Source organism: Apaloderma vittatum, unplaced genomic scaffold, assembly GCF_000703405.1.
Source record: "Apaloderma vittatum isolate BGI_N311 unplaced genomic scaffold, ASM70340v1 scaffold4437, whole genome shotgun sequence".
Classification (NCBI taxonomy): domain Eukaryota; kingdom Metazoa; phylum Chordata; class Aves; order Trogoniformes; family Trogonidae; genus Apaloderma; species Apaloderma vittatum.
In genome coordinates this window covers 28,640-45,679 of record NW_009727709.1, presented here as the reverse complement: position 1 = coordinate 45,679, position 17,040 = coordinate 28,640, and the positions used below count along the sequence as shown (strand labels likewise).

The 17,040-nt window shown below is 39.1% G+C and overlaps 1 protein-coding gene across 1 annotated transcript in view; it reads right to left on the bottom strand.

The window, feature by feature from the left end:
* TLE1 (transducin-like enhancer of split 1 (E(sp1) homolog, Drosophila)) overlaps positions 1-17,040 on the bottom strand; it is a gene marked incomplete at its 5' end in the record, with an annotated part of 73,674 nt that overhangs the window by 29,402 nt on the left and 27,232 nt on the right. Inside the window, 2 exons of the mRNA XM_009873764.1 lie at positions 3,395-3,411; positions 4,142-4,346. Coding sequence (XP_009872066.1) covers positions 3,395-3,411; positions 4,142-4,346 — 222 coding nt within the window. The remainder of the gene's footprint in view (positions 1-3,394; positions 3,412-4,141; positions 4,347-17,040) is intronic.

Here is a 17,040-nt window from a genome sequence, read left to right as displayed (position 1 = left end):
ATGTCAGGGGTTAGAAGAGACCTCTGGAGATCATTGAGTCCAATTCCCCTGCCAGAGCAGGACCACAGAATCTCGGGCAGGTCACACAGAATATAATTCGTCATTTACAGTCTATAAAGACTTTGCCTTATTTTTAAGTTGACAGAGCCAATAAAAATAAAGAGATATAACTGATTAAAGAAATTGAAGCTTTTTTCATTATAAGCTATATAAAGGAAAAAAATACTTCCTCCACAGTCCAAGAAGTATACTTTGTTGCACTGAAGGAGTACTCTACATTTTCATAGAACTCCTTTTATGATACCTCCCCGTTTAAAAGAATTAAACTACAAAACATGAACAGCTTCCATATAATATCAACCAAAAAGTAGCATTCAACTTTGCATGCCCTCTTCCTCCAAGGCCGGGAGGGGAAGAATAGAATGGAGAGCTAAGGACACAGGATATTTTTCAGCTGCAAGAAAAGAGCATTTGCTTTACAAAGTATTTATGTTTATCAATGAAGACACAAAAAAAAAAAAATCTTGAAAAATCTGTGAGTACTTCCTAAGTCTTAGAAAACAAGCTTAATGTTTTTCATGAGGACAAAAGATAAACACCAACCTTAATGCAAATCTCAAGCACAAAACAAAGTCAGGTTTCACTGTCTACAAATTATTACTGATACAATAGAGTGCTTCAGAACATTTGCATTTCTGTGCTGTCTAAACAGGATACTGGAACAGCAGGAAGGACAAGATTCATTAACACTCAGTATGAGTTTGAAAAATGTTGCCCTTATGTTCCCTAGAGGGAAAAAAAAAATGTGGACATCGAAGTTCTTTTGCATTGATGTCTCCCAAAACTTGATTGAGCTCCAGTTTCAAAACTTGCTTACTTTGCCTGACTGTGTCACAATAGCAGGGTCCTGCATTCCCACATTAACATGCTGCAGTTTTGGATTGTTAAAGCTACACCAGCCAAACCCACCTTCCATTATCGATGTCCTCCTATAATTTAATTCTGACCGAATAGTTTTAGCAGTTCAGGTATGAAGCACACTACTATTACTATTAACAACTTAAATGTTTTATATTTCACAAACATGCATTTTACTTCTTGAAAATTGCTGTAACTTCTTCAAAATTTATGTATGATTGTGCTATATCTAAATGGCCCTTGCCATTTAGATATAGCATAATCAAGAATATCAAAATCCCTACCTCTTTGTATTCCTTTATAAATACATGACTCTCACTGCATTATGAATTGTTTCTGAACATCCAGTACATAAAAGCTCATGACTGCTTATTGGCCTAAGGAGATTTTTAGTAAAAAGCCAGATCTCATTTAAAAATTAATACGGTCAAATAATATACCACAGTTAAAGTTATCTCAAAGAAAAACATGATTTAAAACCAAATATGCAAATGCTGCACACTTAAAGCTGTCAGGTTCTACTGGATAATACCGGAAGGTCACAGAAGACATATTTGATGAAAATCATACTGTAGAACTGTATTGTAATATCAAATATCATGGCTAATTCAGGTAACTAAGAGACAGCATGGATTTTGCTGTCTTGGTTGATGAAAGCAAGCCTTTATTAGGATTTCTGATAGCACCATTACACTTAAAATGTTACCCTAAAAAAATCAAATTGATCTTATTTTGGTGACCCAGATGTTAGGAAGTAATTCACAAAATAAGAGCCTACCATTCAGTTGGCATCACATGTAAAAGATTAAATGGACTTGCTGGTATGCCTTGTGTACACGTGACCAATTTTATATTATACTTAAAAATATTTTTTACATGAAAGAAAGAAATATATTAAAAAATAAGAGGTTTAGAGAAGCTCAAATAGCTGCTTTCATTTTAGCCAGATTTGAAATTGACTATCACTTGAATTATAATTCTTTCACAGAAGATATCATTTACTTTTAAGCCACAATTATAATGCAACACTGTATTTAAACAATTTTAAGTTCAAGTTTGGGCCAAAAAGAATCTATGGCCACCATAGTGTAGTAACCTGAACTCAATACTCGTTTGGCAAAGTTGTTTTATGAAGTAAAGCCCTGAAATGTTTAAAAGTTACTTAGTAGTAAACCAAGGATAAAAAAGCCTGCTATAAATAATAAAGGAATCATAAGATACACATATGGACACATAAGTAACTGAAGTGACAATTTTATGTACTTTAATTAAATAAAATTGACATATACATTAAAACTAAGCAAGTGATACTGCAAACTTCCCACAACACAAAAGCTGGGTTTAATTTCTCCTAGTTCTCCTTACACAAGATGAATCCAGACACAAGATGAATCCAGAGTCTGAATTTCACAATTCTGTGAGGCATCTGACTTTAACCTCAAAAACCCTTTAGCAAAATATCTCATGGACAGGGCAAAGGAAGATGGGAAGAAAGCAATGACATGAAACAAACAAAGCAAAACACAAAGCCAGTACTCCCACATGTGCACATGTGTGTGCACACGGGACACAGACACTCACTGCAAACATTATTCCTTAGCTTTTAAGAGAAGCTGTAGCACTTGACCCTGCACTTGACTAACGTCACTCAAAGAAATATAACCCACTCAAAAAAATACATTCTTAACGAGTCTGAGGATTCAGGAAAAGCCAGTTTAAACTTATTTCCACAGTTACCCTGTCATTAATAACATTAAGCAAGCTGAAATGAATGCTTCTTGTTTAGTAATGTAGAAACAAGAACGACTGTCGCAAAAGATATGCAGATAGTCTCCAGTAAATAATTGCCAAGCCCTAGTATATATAAAAAATAAAAAAGCTTTGGTAAAAAGAAGTTTAGTACCATAAATATATGTTAAATTATTTTGCCAAGTTCTTACCTTTTCTAATTGAGAAAAAGAAACAAAATAGAGGCCAAATTCACTTCTGATAGCAATACACAGAATTAGCTTTGTTACTTGAAATTACTTGAAAGTTGCACATGCCCATCTCCAACAGATTAATGTAGCAATATTACTCAAAATGCAACAGTATAAAAAGCTGTAAAAAGTAATTCTTTGGCTAGTTTTCTGACAAGATTGCCTTGAACTAATTCTATTACTGTTTATGTCTAAACGGGGGAAAAAAAAGTCAACGTTAGGTTTGATTTGCAAGTTCTCCTCCCGCAATAAAATAAAGTTCAAGCTTACTCAAAATAACTCTGCTCAGAAGGAAAATCGGTTCATACAGTCTGACAAACAAATGACTTGGTGTTCTGCATAAACCAAGAGATAACTTAACAGAAGCCAAGAGACAGAAAACACATACACACATATCATGAAACTTAGCAAAACGATAACAAAACAGACAAACAGTGTAACATCTAATTATTACATTATGTAGAAGTGGAAACATTAGCATGAATGTCGGTACTTACTGTGCCTGGCTCTCTGTCTGCTCCCGCAGTAACCAAGAAATGCACAGACATGCCCGTTCAGACACAGAGGCAAGAATAGAAATAAAAAAAAGGGGGGAAAAAAATTAGAACACAAGCCGTGAACAGTTTTAAAATGGCTTTTATTTATAAGTCATTGCACATTCCTAATACAGTGATTTCCTGAAAATTACAGTATTTTGTAAACATGATTTACATTTAACCATACACAAGGCCTAGTTTTATTTCATGACAGAATAAATTATTTTCTTTTCAAAAATTAGTCAAGTGCAATTTTGCCCAATATTTAATTGCCTACTAGAATTTAAGCCTGTGAAACTAAAGTAACAGATGCAATTATCTAAATCTTTTGTTTGAACACATTCACTTCAAAATTTTTCTCGTTACCCCTACCTTCCCACTCACCCACGTAACAAGATTACTTTCTTTGAAAAAATTACCCATTATGCAGTTTAACAGTTTTCCACAACATGGTGCAGGCCACTGGTGTTACAACTAAGCATTTGCCAGGATGTCAAAATGCCCTGCAAACTAGAGCAAGTGACACCTAGCGATCCCCTTTTAAAATACTGAAAACTTTGTTTTGCTTCAGTGGTTTATATGCAGACATTTTTAGTTTGCGAACAGTTTTTTCTTATTCTATATAACTTGAATTCTTTAGAGATGCACATAATTTGCAGCAATGTGCAAATCTGATAATGTCCTAATCAGGCCTCCCATGCCTCTCACCTCTGTGGTGTTCTGCATCGTGATGCTTCTTGTCATCTTTTATTGCCAAGTGAGACTGACCACCCAAAGCATTAGAAAGGGCAAGAAGGCCAGCACTGCTTCCAAGTGGAGGGATTCCTGGAGGCTGAAGTCCTGATGGATGTGGTGTTAGAGGCACTGGAGGTCCATGGCCATGGGAGAGATGTTGAGCCTGCAACTGCTGCTGCTGTTCCCAGCGGTATCATCGTCCCCAGAAGAACAACGCACAGCACATAATTTGGGAAGAAGGGAGAAATTGGTTAATTATTGAGAATGAGCAGTGGATTTTTTCATTTGTTTGTTGAAATCTTGTCTCGCCTCTCCGTCCTGCTACACTATACATCCTGCATTATATCATGTGGTCCCTGCCCACGTCCCATAAACCAAAAAGGCTAGTTGGTTACTTTTCCTACAGCCCCAGGAATTGGTTCATCTACAGTAGGTTGTCTTGGGGAGCTACTGCCTGCCACAGCATCACCAGTGACAAAAAGACAGCAGAAAAAGGCCTGGATATCATTCCCTGTCTATAAAAAGGAGTATCATTGCTGATATAAAAATGAATAAAAGTGAATAAAAACTCCACAAGTTTCATCGGTCAGACTCACACCCCTCTCTTCCCCCAACTTGAAACAGTAAATACATTTCTATTCTGAATGTAAAAAAAACCCCAACAACGTAAAAGACACTGCTCAATTTCACATTTAGTAGTTAAATTTAAATTTAATTCTAGCCAAGCTTTGAAAAAAGTATTATTAAAGAAAAATCATTGTGTTTAGGAATCAACTTTTAGCTTAAAATCCAGGTATTCCTGATAGCATGAATAAGGTTCATAGAACTCCCAACAAGAAACAAGGTATTAATGAATTAAAATACCTCCATCTGTTTTCAAAGCAGCTTGCAAGATCAATATTGTAATGAGTGGGCATACAACCTTGTAAATCTGGCAAAATAACTTGTAAGAAATTTTAGAAACAGAATCCTTAGAACAGAATGACTTCCCTATAGTTTAAATATTAAGACATTTTCTAGTTAAAACTGTTATGGTTTTATTATTTTTTTCCAAGTGCAGCTAACTATTTCATTTGACCAAAACGCTCAGCTAATATTTATTAAAAAAATTAAGCTTCAAAGCCATCTTTAGTCACAGTTCCCTTTTAGCTGGCTACAGGTAAACACATTTTCTACCTCTTTCCTGCTGCCTTGTACCTGGGCATATGAACAGAACAAAGAACAAACCTCTCCACTTTGGCCACACTCCACCACTTCTCTGCTGAATGCAGATACCATGAAAAAAAGCTAGAGTACTACCCAGTTCATGGGATCAACGAGAAGACAGATAAGCAAGTGTCTGGACAGGATGAGCTCAGCTGAACATGAGTGTTTGACCTGGTGAATACAAGCAGTCCCGCAAGAGCAGGCAAAATTGTTAAACTACCGGTGACAGCTGCTGATATCATACCTAGACTAAAGCTCACATATTTCACAAGTTACACCAAAATAACTCAAAATAATACAAAAACATTTTATTTGCTTCCATACATCCTAAGACTCTTCAAGTAAAATTGTCAACAATACATCTACTAGCACGTGAATGAGTTAATCTATCACTATTTAGACAACCACTGCGTCTCTACACTTTTATTTCTTGTAATACCATCCCAATACACATCTTGAGCTGTTTATAAACTTATGCAGACACAAGTGATTGATACTGAAGAATTCTGGACTGGATCTGCTAATCTTTCACTTTTCTGCTGCCTCAAATGCAATACAGCTATAATTTACTTATTTTTTATATACAAGTATATATCAAGATACACAAAATCTTAGTTTACCACAATCCCTTTAGCCAATTCTATAAAGTCATAAGTTTACCGTATCTTTCTCATACCATAAAAGAGGAATTTCTTTTCATGTGCTACATAAAAAGCCTTGCTAGTCTTCACTGTAGTGATACATCTGATTACTATCCTTGCCAACTTCTCAGTATCTTTACAAGAGAGGTAGCTCTTGTTCTTCCATTTTTCAAGTGTTTACAACAACACAAAGTAACATTTTGAAGGAAGTATTAGGAATTATTTTTATTTTAAGTAGTTAAAGCAGTAGATCACCTTCCACAAAATAAACAGCTATTGCTAGTAAAGCTTCATTTAACTGAAGAACTATCAGCAAAGAGCACTATAAAGTCTGACAGGTTTGCAAGGTTTCTTGGTTTTTTTGGGGGGGTTTTGATCCAGTCACAAAAGAACAAAAGAACATCTCCCTTCCCACAGCACTTTATCAAGACCAGTCACTTGCAGCATGTTTCCTCAAATCAGGAGATAACCTGATGATTTGGCAGGATATCTCGGAAAGATGGTATCTTAAGTCAGTCTCTTCCTCACTGACCACTTAAGCCAGCTCAGTCAGTCACCCGCACCGTAGCCAGCAGTACCACACTGCATTCAAGGCATTGGTCTCGTGCGGAGCTGCACTATCACCCTGGATTATCTAGTTGTGGTATGCAACTGGCTAAGAACAAAAAGTGATTTATTCCTTCCTAATTGGTTTCATGTAGAAAAACGACGTTCCTCCTCCAACAGTAAGCTCAGATTAGCTTCTTTTGCAATGTGGGCCTGGGACGGTCAAAACGTTAAGTTAATGAAATTAAATTGTTTCCATTCTTGTATCTATCCCTTCAGGAAGCCTGTGAACATTTCCTTCATTCAGGCCTCTCTTGCCTGGATTAATTAGCAAACAAGTTAACCTGCAAGACAACTTCAGGAAGCAAAGCCTAACATCTTTAGAAATCAAACTGTCAGGGACACATTACCCACAATTCCTCTAGCTCTGCTTTCTAGCCTACACACGGGGTATTTCAAAAGTCCCAGAAATAAAGAACAGATTAATACCCTCTTACAGGTTTTGTAAGCATGTCACAAGAAGAGCTAAATCCTGTTTCTCTGATGCAAGTGAACATGAACGGTGGGGAGCCATGCCCAGTGTAAGGTGTAAAGCAGAATATGAGAGCTGCACAGGGAAACACACCGCTCTCTAAAACATCTTAGCAGATTTACAAAATGGTTACTGAGGGTAGCAGAGGAAAATGGTACCCAGAGATGCTTCAGTATCTTACTACATTAAACAGGACTTAAGACTGAAAACCTAATCATGGTCTTTTAAGCCTCCTGTGATTTAACGTGTATTATCTGAGGCTCACTGCTGTTTAAGACTGAAGTGTATTTGATTTATTGTTTATATATTACCTATCCATAATAGGTTTAAATTTTTCCCTAACACACAAAGATGATCCTTTCCAGAAGTACATGTTCTTTTTATTTAAAAGAACTTGAATTGTTAAAAGCATACTGTATTCTCTTTCTAGACAGGCAAAAGGGAATATGTATTGCACATAAAAGAAAAAACCAAAGACCACGGAGATGGATAACAGCAGCGCTCACCAGATGCATTTAGTAACTAGACATTTGCCATAGCAGATCCTAGTAACAATTATGTTATGCATATAATCACTTTCCCGTCACTTCAAAGACACTAATGCCTGCTCTGTCACCTTTTAAAAGCTTAGCAGCAGTGAAATATAAAACGGAATAAGTTGGCAGCAGTATCATGGTCTACTAGGCAAGTTCATTAGCAGTTAATTAAAATCTAGACACCTGTCATAAGAAATGTGCTCAAAAAGGGATGAGTAACAGGTCTGCCTTACTACCAATTACTATCATTACTTGCAGAGCAAGGGCTGTGTCCACTTTCAGAGGGAAGTGGGAATGTAGAGAAGAGCGTAATGATGCATACATTAAGTGACTGCACTGAGATAATTAGCCATAGCAGTGATTTTAACAGCATCAGTTAACATACCAGTTCACCCAGAAGTTTGTTACAAAAACAGTTCTTCCTACTTGCAAAGGGAGAAAAAAAAAAACCAGCAAATTCAGCTTACTGTACTGTGTAGATGTAGTTTTTACTGCCTCATTTATTTTTTTCCTCTAGTATGCCCCCCAAGGAGACCACAAAGACCTAAAAACCAACATATGAAAAACACAGCACTTGCTCTTCTGAGCAAGCACCTCCTAGCAATTTTAAAGGCAGTTTTTCACCTTCAACATCATAGGCAAGTTCCATAGAGGTCTATAAAGATCTCTTTAACCAGGATTTAAAATTTGGAATTAATTTTCAATCTCTGCAGAGACTTCCAGAGACTGAGTTAGTAAATTCTTGTGAAAGAGATTTCATATACATAAACAATGACACATCTCCTTTAGGCTCTTGCTTATCAGGACAGAGCATGAGTTCCTACACTCCCACTTCTCACTTTGAAGCAGCTCTGCTGAGGTCACAAACACCTATGGCTTACTTAAAAATCTAGGTTTGAACTTCTGGTGTTAGGATTCTTCTGTTTTTACAGAGATGTGTTGAAAAGCACTGAACTAAAAATTCAGATATGATTGTACATAAACAGTGGAAAAAAGGTTATATCTGGTCTCAAACTAAAATAGCTGTCTTCTCTTGTGCCCTTCTAAATAAACACTTCAGAACAGAAAGTTTTCAAAAACTTTATCAGCACTAATATCAGTAATACTATCAACAGACTGCTGCAAGCTCCAGAGAGGTATTCGGAAAAAGTATCTGTCAAGCACAAAAGTCACTTAGAAACCTAAAACATAAGGGACACTATTTCATGTAAACTTCTATAAAACTGAAGAAATGTGATTTTGTTAAACTCAAGCAGGCAGAAAGAAATGACAGAAAAGTATGTATTACTGTGTTCAACTTCATTGCTGTATTCCCTCCCTTCTCAAGGGGAATCTTCAGGTTCAATTTGCTTCCTGAAGAAGCAGAAGGAAGATTCTGTATTAAATGTCTATGGCCAATGAATGTGTAAGGACCACTACCTGAGCACACGCAGCTAGCTGACCAAGCAAAAACCCTCTCGCTCAGTGTTTAGAAATGTTAAAACCAAGATTTCAGACGTAACCTTCAAAAAAAACGAAACAATATTACACTCCTATCAGACCTAGCCTTCCTTCTCATTCTCAAAAAAATCCCCAAAACCTGCGTACAGCACTCATGCTACCAACAGTCAAATGTAGCAGGAGTAAACTCATTAGACAATTTAATCCACTAATAACTTGCATTTAAATTTCTCTAAGTACTTTCAAAACATTATTTCAGCTACAGGGAAGAACATATTGCAGGATGCCATCAAGCAGCATGCAGAAGACAACCAAGGGATCAGACCCAGCCAACACGGGTTTAGGAAAGGAAGGTCCTGTCTGACCAATCTCATCTCCTTCTGTGACTGGGTGACCCATCTAGCGGATGAGGGAAGGCTGTGGATGTGGTCTACCTCGACTTCAGCAAAGCCTTTGACACAGTCTCCCACAGCACCCTCCTGGAAAAGCTGGCAGCCCACGGCTTGGATGGGTGCACCCTTCACTGGGTAAAAAACTGGTTGGATGACCGAGCCCAGAGAGTGGTGGTGAATGGTGCTGCATCCAGTTGGCATCTGGCGACCAGTGGTGTCCCCCAGGGATCAATACTGGGCCCAGTCCTGTTCAACATCTGTACTGACGACCTGGATGAGGGGATTGAGTCTACCCGTAGTAAGTTCACAGATGACACCAAGCTGCGGGGGAGTGTCCATCTGCCGGAGGGTAGGAAGGCACTGCAGAGGGACCTGGACAGGCTGGGTCGATGGGCCGAGGCCAACAGGATGAAGTTCAACAAGACCAAGGGCAGGGTCCTACACTTTGGCCACAATAACCCCCTGCAGCACCACCAACTGGGGGAGCAGTGGCTGGGGAGTGGCCTGGCAGAGAGGGACCTGGGAGTGCTGGTAGACAACCGGTTGGACATGAGCCAGGAGTGTACTCAGGTGGCCCGGAAGGCCAATGGCATCCTGGCTTGTATCAGGAGCAGTGTGGCCAGCAGGAGCAGGGATGTAATTCTGCCCCTGAGCTCAGCACTGGTGAGGCCTCACCTTGAGCCCTGTGTGCAGGGCTGGGCCCCTCACTGCAAGAAAGACCTTGAGGGGCTGGAGCGGGTCCAGAGGAGAGCAACGAGGCTGGGGAAGGGACTGGAGGGAAAGTCCTGTGAGGAGAGGCTGAGGGAGCTGGGGGTGTTTAGCCTGGACTCAGGGGGCACCTTATCACTCTCTACAACTGGCTGAAGGGAGGGTGTAGTCAGGTAGGGGTCAGGCTCTTCTCCCAGGCGAGTGACAGGACAAGAGGGCATGGCCTGAAACTGCGTCAGGGCAGCCCTTCCTCATGGAGAGGGTGCTCAGGCAGTGGGATGCACTGCCCAGGGAAGTGGTGGAGTCATCATCCCTGGAAGTGTTTAAGGAGAGGCTGGATGTGGCACTTAGTGCTGTGGTCTCGCCGATGTGACGGGTCATAGGCTGAACTTGATGATCTCAGAGGTCTTTTCCAGCCTCAATAGTTATGCGATTTTATGACAACCTTCCTCAAGAATATCCACATTTTTCTACAATGGAGTGACTGCATCAGTAGGAGGGGGAAGAGCTACAGATATCATCTAACCAGACTTCTGGAAGACCATTGAAACAGTCTCTCTTGCCACTCGATTGGAGAGAGATGAAGTTAATGATGGATGAGAAAACAGCTAGACGACAGTATCCACAGGTAAGGAGACTCAATCCAAAGAATTAGTAGCTCACCAGTCCTGTAGAAATCAGCAACCAGTGGTGTCCCTCAAGGGTCCATAATGTTCTTGAGCATCCTCATCAGTAATGTAGCTAATGACATTGGGTGCATCTTCAGTAAGTTTGCAGATGACAACAAGCTGAGCGATGCAACTGATTCACTCAAAGGACGTGATGCCAACCACATGGACTTTGACAGGCCTCAGGAGTGGGCCTGTGCAAACCTCATAGTTCAGCAAGAGCAAATGCAACATTCTACACCTTGGTTGGGACAATCTGCAAAATCTATACAGACTGGGGGATGAATGGATTGAGACCAGCCATGTGGAGAATGACTCTGAGACACTGGTGGATAAAACATTTGGACACGCACTAGCTGGGCTGCATCAAAAGAAGCATGGCCAGGAGGTTGACGAAGATGGTTCTTCCCCTCTCCTCTTATGAGACTCCACCTGCATTTGTGTCCAGTTCTTTGGGGTCCCAATACAAGAAAGACGGCCCTGTTGGGAGTGGGTCCAGGATGGCCACAAAGATTTATTAGAAAAGGTTGGAACACCTCTCCAATGAAGAAAGGTTGGGAGAGCTGTGGTTGTTGAGCCTGGAGAAGACTCTGGGGACACCGTACTGTAGACTTTTTACCAGGGCCTGTAGTGACAGGACAAGGGGCAATGGTTTTAAACTGAAAGAGGGTAGAGTAGATATAAGGAATGAATTCTTCTGCAATGCAGGTTACACTGGAACAGGTTGCCCAGAGAGGCTGTGGATGCCTCATCCCTAAAAGTGTTCAAGTTCAGCTGGACAGGGCTTTGAGCAACCTGATCTAGTGAAAGGATTTGATCTTTCAAGGCCTCTTCCAATCCAAACCATTCTGTGACACGTAAACAGACCAATATACAGATTGCATACTACTCCATTTTCCAACTCAGCTTCAACAGCTGAAGCTATAATTCCTCTTCATTGCTTTTGTATGTTTATTTATCCTTGATAATATCATCTTTAGACTAATCATAAAGCATGTTAGCAGTCCCTGCAAGACACTGCCTTCTGATATATTTGGACCCTAATCTTCAATACTACAGCAGCAATCTGCAAAATTAAGCTCCGAGGTTTGCTTTCTTTTGCAGATGACACAGAAGTGTGAGGAGTAGCTGATACATCCAACGGCCTTGTTACCATTCACAGGGACCTCAACAGGCTGGAAAACCAGAAGTCTCATGAGGTTCAACAAGAAGCATAAAGGCCTGCACTGGGAAGAACAATTCCACACACTAGTATATGCTGGGGGCTGCCAAAAAAAAACAAAACCAAAACCAACCAAACAAAAAAAGCTAGATAGCAGCTTTTCAGAAAAGGACCTAGAAGTCCTGGCCGACACCAGGCAAGTTGAATCCAAGTCAGCAACATGCCCTTGTGTCAAAGCAAGTGAAAGGGATCCTGGGCTGCGTTAAACAAAGTATTGTCCTTATCCTCTACTAATCACTGTTGAGATTATGCTGTATCCAGTTCCAGGATTCCCAGTACAATGGAGACATGGTCCCCATGTGTTGCCTGGTCTAGTCGAGAGGTGGCGTCCCTGCCCAAAACAGGGAGGTTGGACTAGATGATCTCTAAGGTCTCTTCCAGCCTAAGCCATTCTATGACAGAGAAAAGGATCTAATGATTGGCCTAAAGAAGGCTAACTAGTCCCAGCTCTTTCAGCCTGCCCTCGTATGTATGTATTAGGGGTGAACTTGTAGTGTAGGGTTAATGGTTGGACTCGATGATCCCAAGGATCTTTCCCAACCTGAACTGTTCTATGATTCTATGTAAGATGCTTCAGTCCTTTAACCACCTTTGTGGCCAATCACTGGATGGCCCAATGATGAGGCAAGAGGCAACGGGCACAGGCTGAAACATAAGAGGTTCCTCTTGAACATCAGAAAACACTCTTTTCATGTGATGGTGACTGAGCACTGGCAGTGGTTGTCAGTGAGGCTGTGGAGTCTCCATTCTTGGAGATAGGCAAAAGCTGTATGGACATGGTCCCACACAACTGGCTCTAAGTGGTTCTGTTTGAACTGGGGCCATGCATCGGAAAACCTCCAGGGGCCCTTCCCAACCTCAGGCTTTCTGTGATTATGCAATTCTTATTGCTTACTGTTTTCTCTCTGTTTAAACATGTTGTAGTAAAATGAGTCTGCTACTACTATCACTGTTTAATTTTCTACCTAATTCCTTTCAAACATCTGTGTTTACCTTGTTTTATTTAGTTTCCTTAATTCTTAATTCTCATATTACACTACATGTCAGTAAACAAACTTGAAAATGTCCACCACTACTTCTCTAGCTAGTTAACCGAGAATGAAGTCTTTTGAAGAAGTTACTTGAATTTTTGAAGAAGTTACTTGAAAACTATCCATTATGAGGACAAGCCACAATGCCTTGGATGAAGGAAGAGAATGTCCTTTCAGAACAAGGAGACAGTTTCTTCAGCAAGCCTCTTCCATCTGTAAACCACATGATATGTCATTGTATGAGAGATTTAAATCCATAGAAGGACAGTAATGGCAGAAGCTCTCCAGAGTCTTATGTTTCATACATACAAAATTTGTATAGCAGTGGTATGATTATTTAAAGATCTGACTGTCTCATGGGAAAAATCCTGTTCATTTTTAATGTTTTGTTATAGACGATACATAGGATAGCATCTTTGGCTCTTATTATCTACCTTTCACTCCCACAAAAAAAAAAAAAACAAAAAAAAAAACTCCACCAAAACACCACCACCAACCAGCCAACCAAATAAAAGCACCAAACAAAAAAGTTTTACTGTGTAGAAAACTGATGTCAGAAAGAAAATACAAAATTCATAAAGGAGATGAAATAATTATCTCAAGTTTGTTCTTTCTGATCTGCTGTGGAAATCTGCTTCATACTAATGTCTAATTTCTGAACAGAAGGCTCCTCAAAGGTTTCAAAGTTTCCACTTGTGCACACCATAAAACCACACTAGCAAGCCTCAATAAACTTTCTCATCAACTTTTTTGAAGCAGTAAGAGGTTGCATAAATTGCCTCACATAAACCAAAAAACTGATACTACACTGGGATAAAGGCAGCTTCCCACACACAATCCCCAAGAAGTCCTTTTCTGACAGATTAGATTCATCTGTAAGGTAATTTAAATAAGGCTGGTAAGTTATACCTCACTGCCTCACTGACACAGTGATTATAATACTAACAAATTAGGCCCTCCACATGTCCAATATACTCCACAAAGCTATTGAAAAAAAAACCATGAAGTTTATAGTTCTCAATTAAGGTATTTTATCTGTTTCCTAGTTTAAACCCCTTTTCTACTTGATCACTCAATTCCTTCCTGTGTCATTTCCCTTCTTTTCAGAATTCACTTTCGGTTCTCTGCTATGGAATCCTTCTCCAGGAATCCAGTTCTATCTCTTCTGTTCTTCAGAAAACTCAAAATAGGAAAAGCAATGTTAACTTCAACTGGCTCATAAAGATGAAACAGACCACTTTATGCTCCGGTGCTCTTACTACTCTTTTACACTGATGCATACCTGTTTCACTGTCAAATGTACTTCTACAGATTTATGCTAGAGTTTTGCCATAGAATACTAACTAAAACTGAGCAGCTCTAGAGTCTGGTGTTTTGGTTTATTCTCCTTGTGTTAGAGGCTAAACTACGTTCTTTAATCTTGCTAAAGTAAGGAGAGCTAGCATGAACACTCACAAGCATAATTCCCCATATACTTGCTCTATAAGGCTACAAGTTATTCTCAAAGAAAGAAAAAAAAAAAAAACCCTAGTTGCAGTCATGAAGCTGCCACACTAACTTCTCTGAAATAAAAATATGTATTTATTGATGACTGGCCTTGTAGTTCAAGAGAAAAATGATTCCACAGGAAAATTACAACATAGGAAGAGAACACAGAATCTGCTGTGGAGCCAGCAACTGGCGTACATGGCTCTCTTCCAGAAGACCCCACAGAAAGCACCTGAGACAGCCAACAAAAGTGCCAAAGCAGTTACACAAAAGTTTGCAACTACCTAGCAGAACTCTAAATCCAATTTTTCACTACTACAACAAGAAATCTTTTTGAGAGCTCCTTAAAATCTTTATATAAGGCATATATACTAAATACATTCTTTACATTGAATTTTAGAATATATTCTGTATTTCCTGAGAAATTTTTTCACGAGGAAAACGAAGCTTGAGCTGCTATCAATTCGAATTACATAGCGAGTATCAGCCCACCTACAAGTACACACACAGTTATTTTTTAAATTTTGCATTTACATTTTTAAATTTTAATACTGTATTTAGATTTAAACCTAAAGAACTGAGAAGCAGGTATTCAACACTCCCGAATATAATGCAAATAGCAAATATAAAAGCAATTTCCAAGGGTAGCTTACTAACCATTGATTAGTTTCCATATCACCACAGATCATGGGCATAAAGTGCAAGAGAGAACGAAGCACTTCATCTTTTCCTTAGCACTGTACAAAGATTGGTAAATCTAATCTTTGTCGTCCTTTTCTGTCTCACTTTAAACAGCTAAGTCTCTCCACCCTTCGTTCTGGCATTTTGGAGGGCACCAGATTTATAAAGAAAAAGAGATTGTACATTTCATGGCTCTTCAAAAATGCTAGCCTTGTAAACAGTAATGATAGATGTGAGTGACTCCACCCCAATGATTTCTCGCTGCAACCAGTGAAACAGCACATCAGCTGCTCTTCTCTTAAAGCAATCTGCAATTAGCTATTTAACAAAAGTTTAGTGATAGTTGTTACATGGCAAGATTTTTAACATCTCATTGACATGGGGTAATTATATAGTACTGGCTGCATAACTGGTACTTTCAGAAGAGGAGATCTGCACCAGCGTCCTAGCTATGCTGTGCTGCCTCTGTGGATCATCCCACGCTGGCAGAGCTCTGTGGCAAGGACGCAGAATACTGTCAGCAGATGTAATTCTCCCAGTTCAGAAACACTGCCTCCCAAAGGTGCATTAGCACTCCAGTGGTGTAGCAACATGCACATCAGGGCTTTTGCCAACAGAAAAGAAAGGGTTTGTTCCTTTCTCCATGCTTTTAGGCACTGTAACTCCACCTAAAAGTCAGTAGCTTCTACCAGTTGCAGACCCATTGAAGCATAGTTGATGCTTTTATCAGCAGCTCTGCTGACAACACAACAAGCAGCCTGTGAACTAAAGAAGCCCTCTTGCTAGGATGAACATATACATTTTTACATATATACACAATGATGTATTTTATATCTTAACATATAATTAAGATATTGTTATATGCTTCATACACTATATGCTATATATTATACATACAATTAATATATACGTAATATATACAGAATAGTTTATACTTTTATATAAAAATATAAAAAAATCTTCTTTTTGTATATACATACTTTCAGAAGAATAGCTGTCAATGAAAGAGCTATGTATTACATATTTTGGCTTAAGAACAGTTCCTGTCTCAGCTTATAGGGGGCCAAAAAAAAAAAGCAATCAAAACAAGTCAGAAGAACAGGTTCTAAGGGTCATGAATAGTTGGTTTGTTATTTAGGGGTTCTTTCAGGTTAATGTAATTTTTTTCCTCAGCTAAATTATGAAAAATAAGGGAAAAACAGCAAAGTTGAAGTCACATCAGAGGAAAAAAATTGCAACAATGGAGGAATGAGAGTGGCCTTTATAAAGGACAGATGCCACAGGGCAGGGGGGAGTGAACAGGTAGAGTCAGAGTAAGAATGGAAGTAAAAAGATCCTCGTGCAGGAAAACTAGTCTTCGTGCAGGAAAACTAGTCTTCACTTCCCAGACTCTAACAGAAAGTAATAAACTGAAAAACTACATCCTCAAAAACACAGAAGACTACCTAAATACTCTTGGGTCCAGACAAGACAAAGGCTGGTTTTCTGAAACCAGTTACACTCTTCTCGTCACTGTTTGTCTAAGTCAGCTTGAGAACAAAGCTTTTTTTTAAATTTTAGACAAGTTACATATTGCTCTTTCTGAAGACTAAGATGCAAGCCTTAAGTCTCTAGAATGAAGCTGTCAGCACACATTGCTTTTGGTTTGCAGAAATGGACAGCATTTTTTTTTTCCTGTTGCAACTCTAAATTCCTGATATTACTCATCTTCTAACCTCAAATACATGTATTTGCCTTTTTAGCTACTGTTAGCACCCAGCTACCATCCAAGGACATTTCAA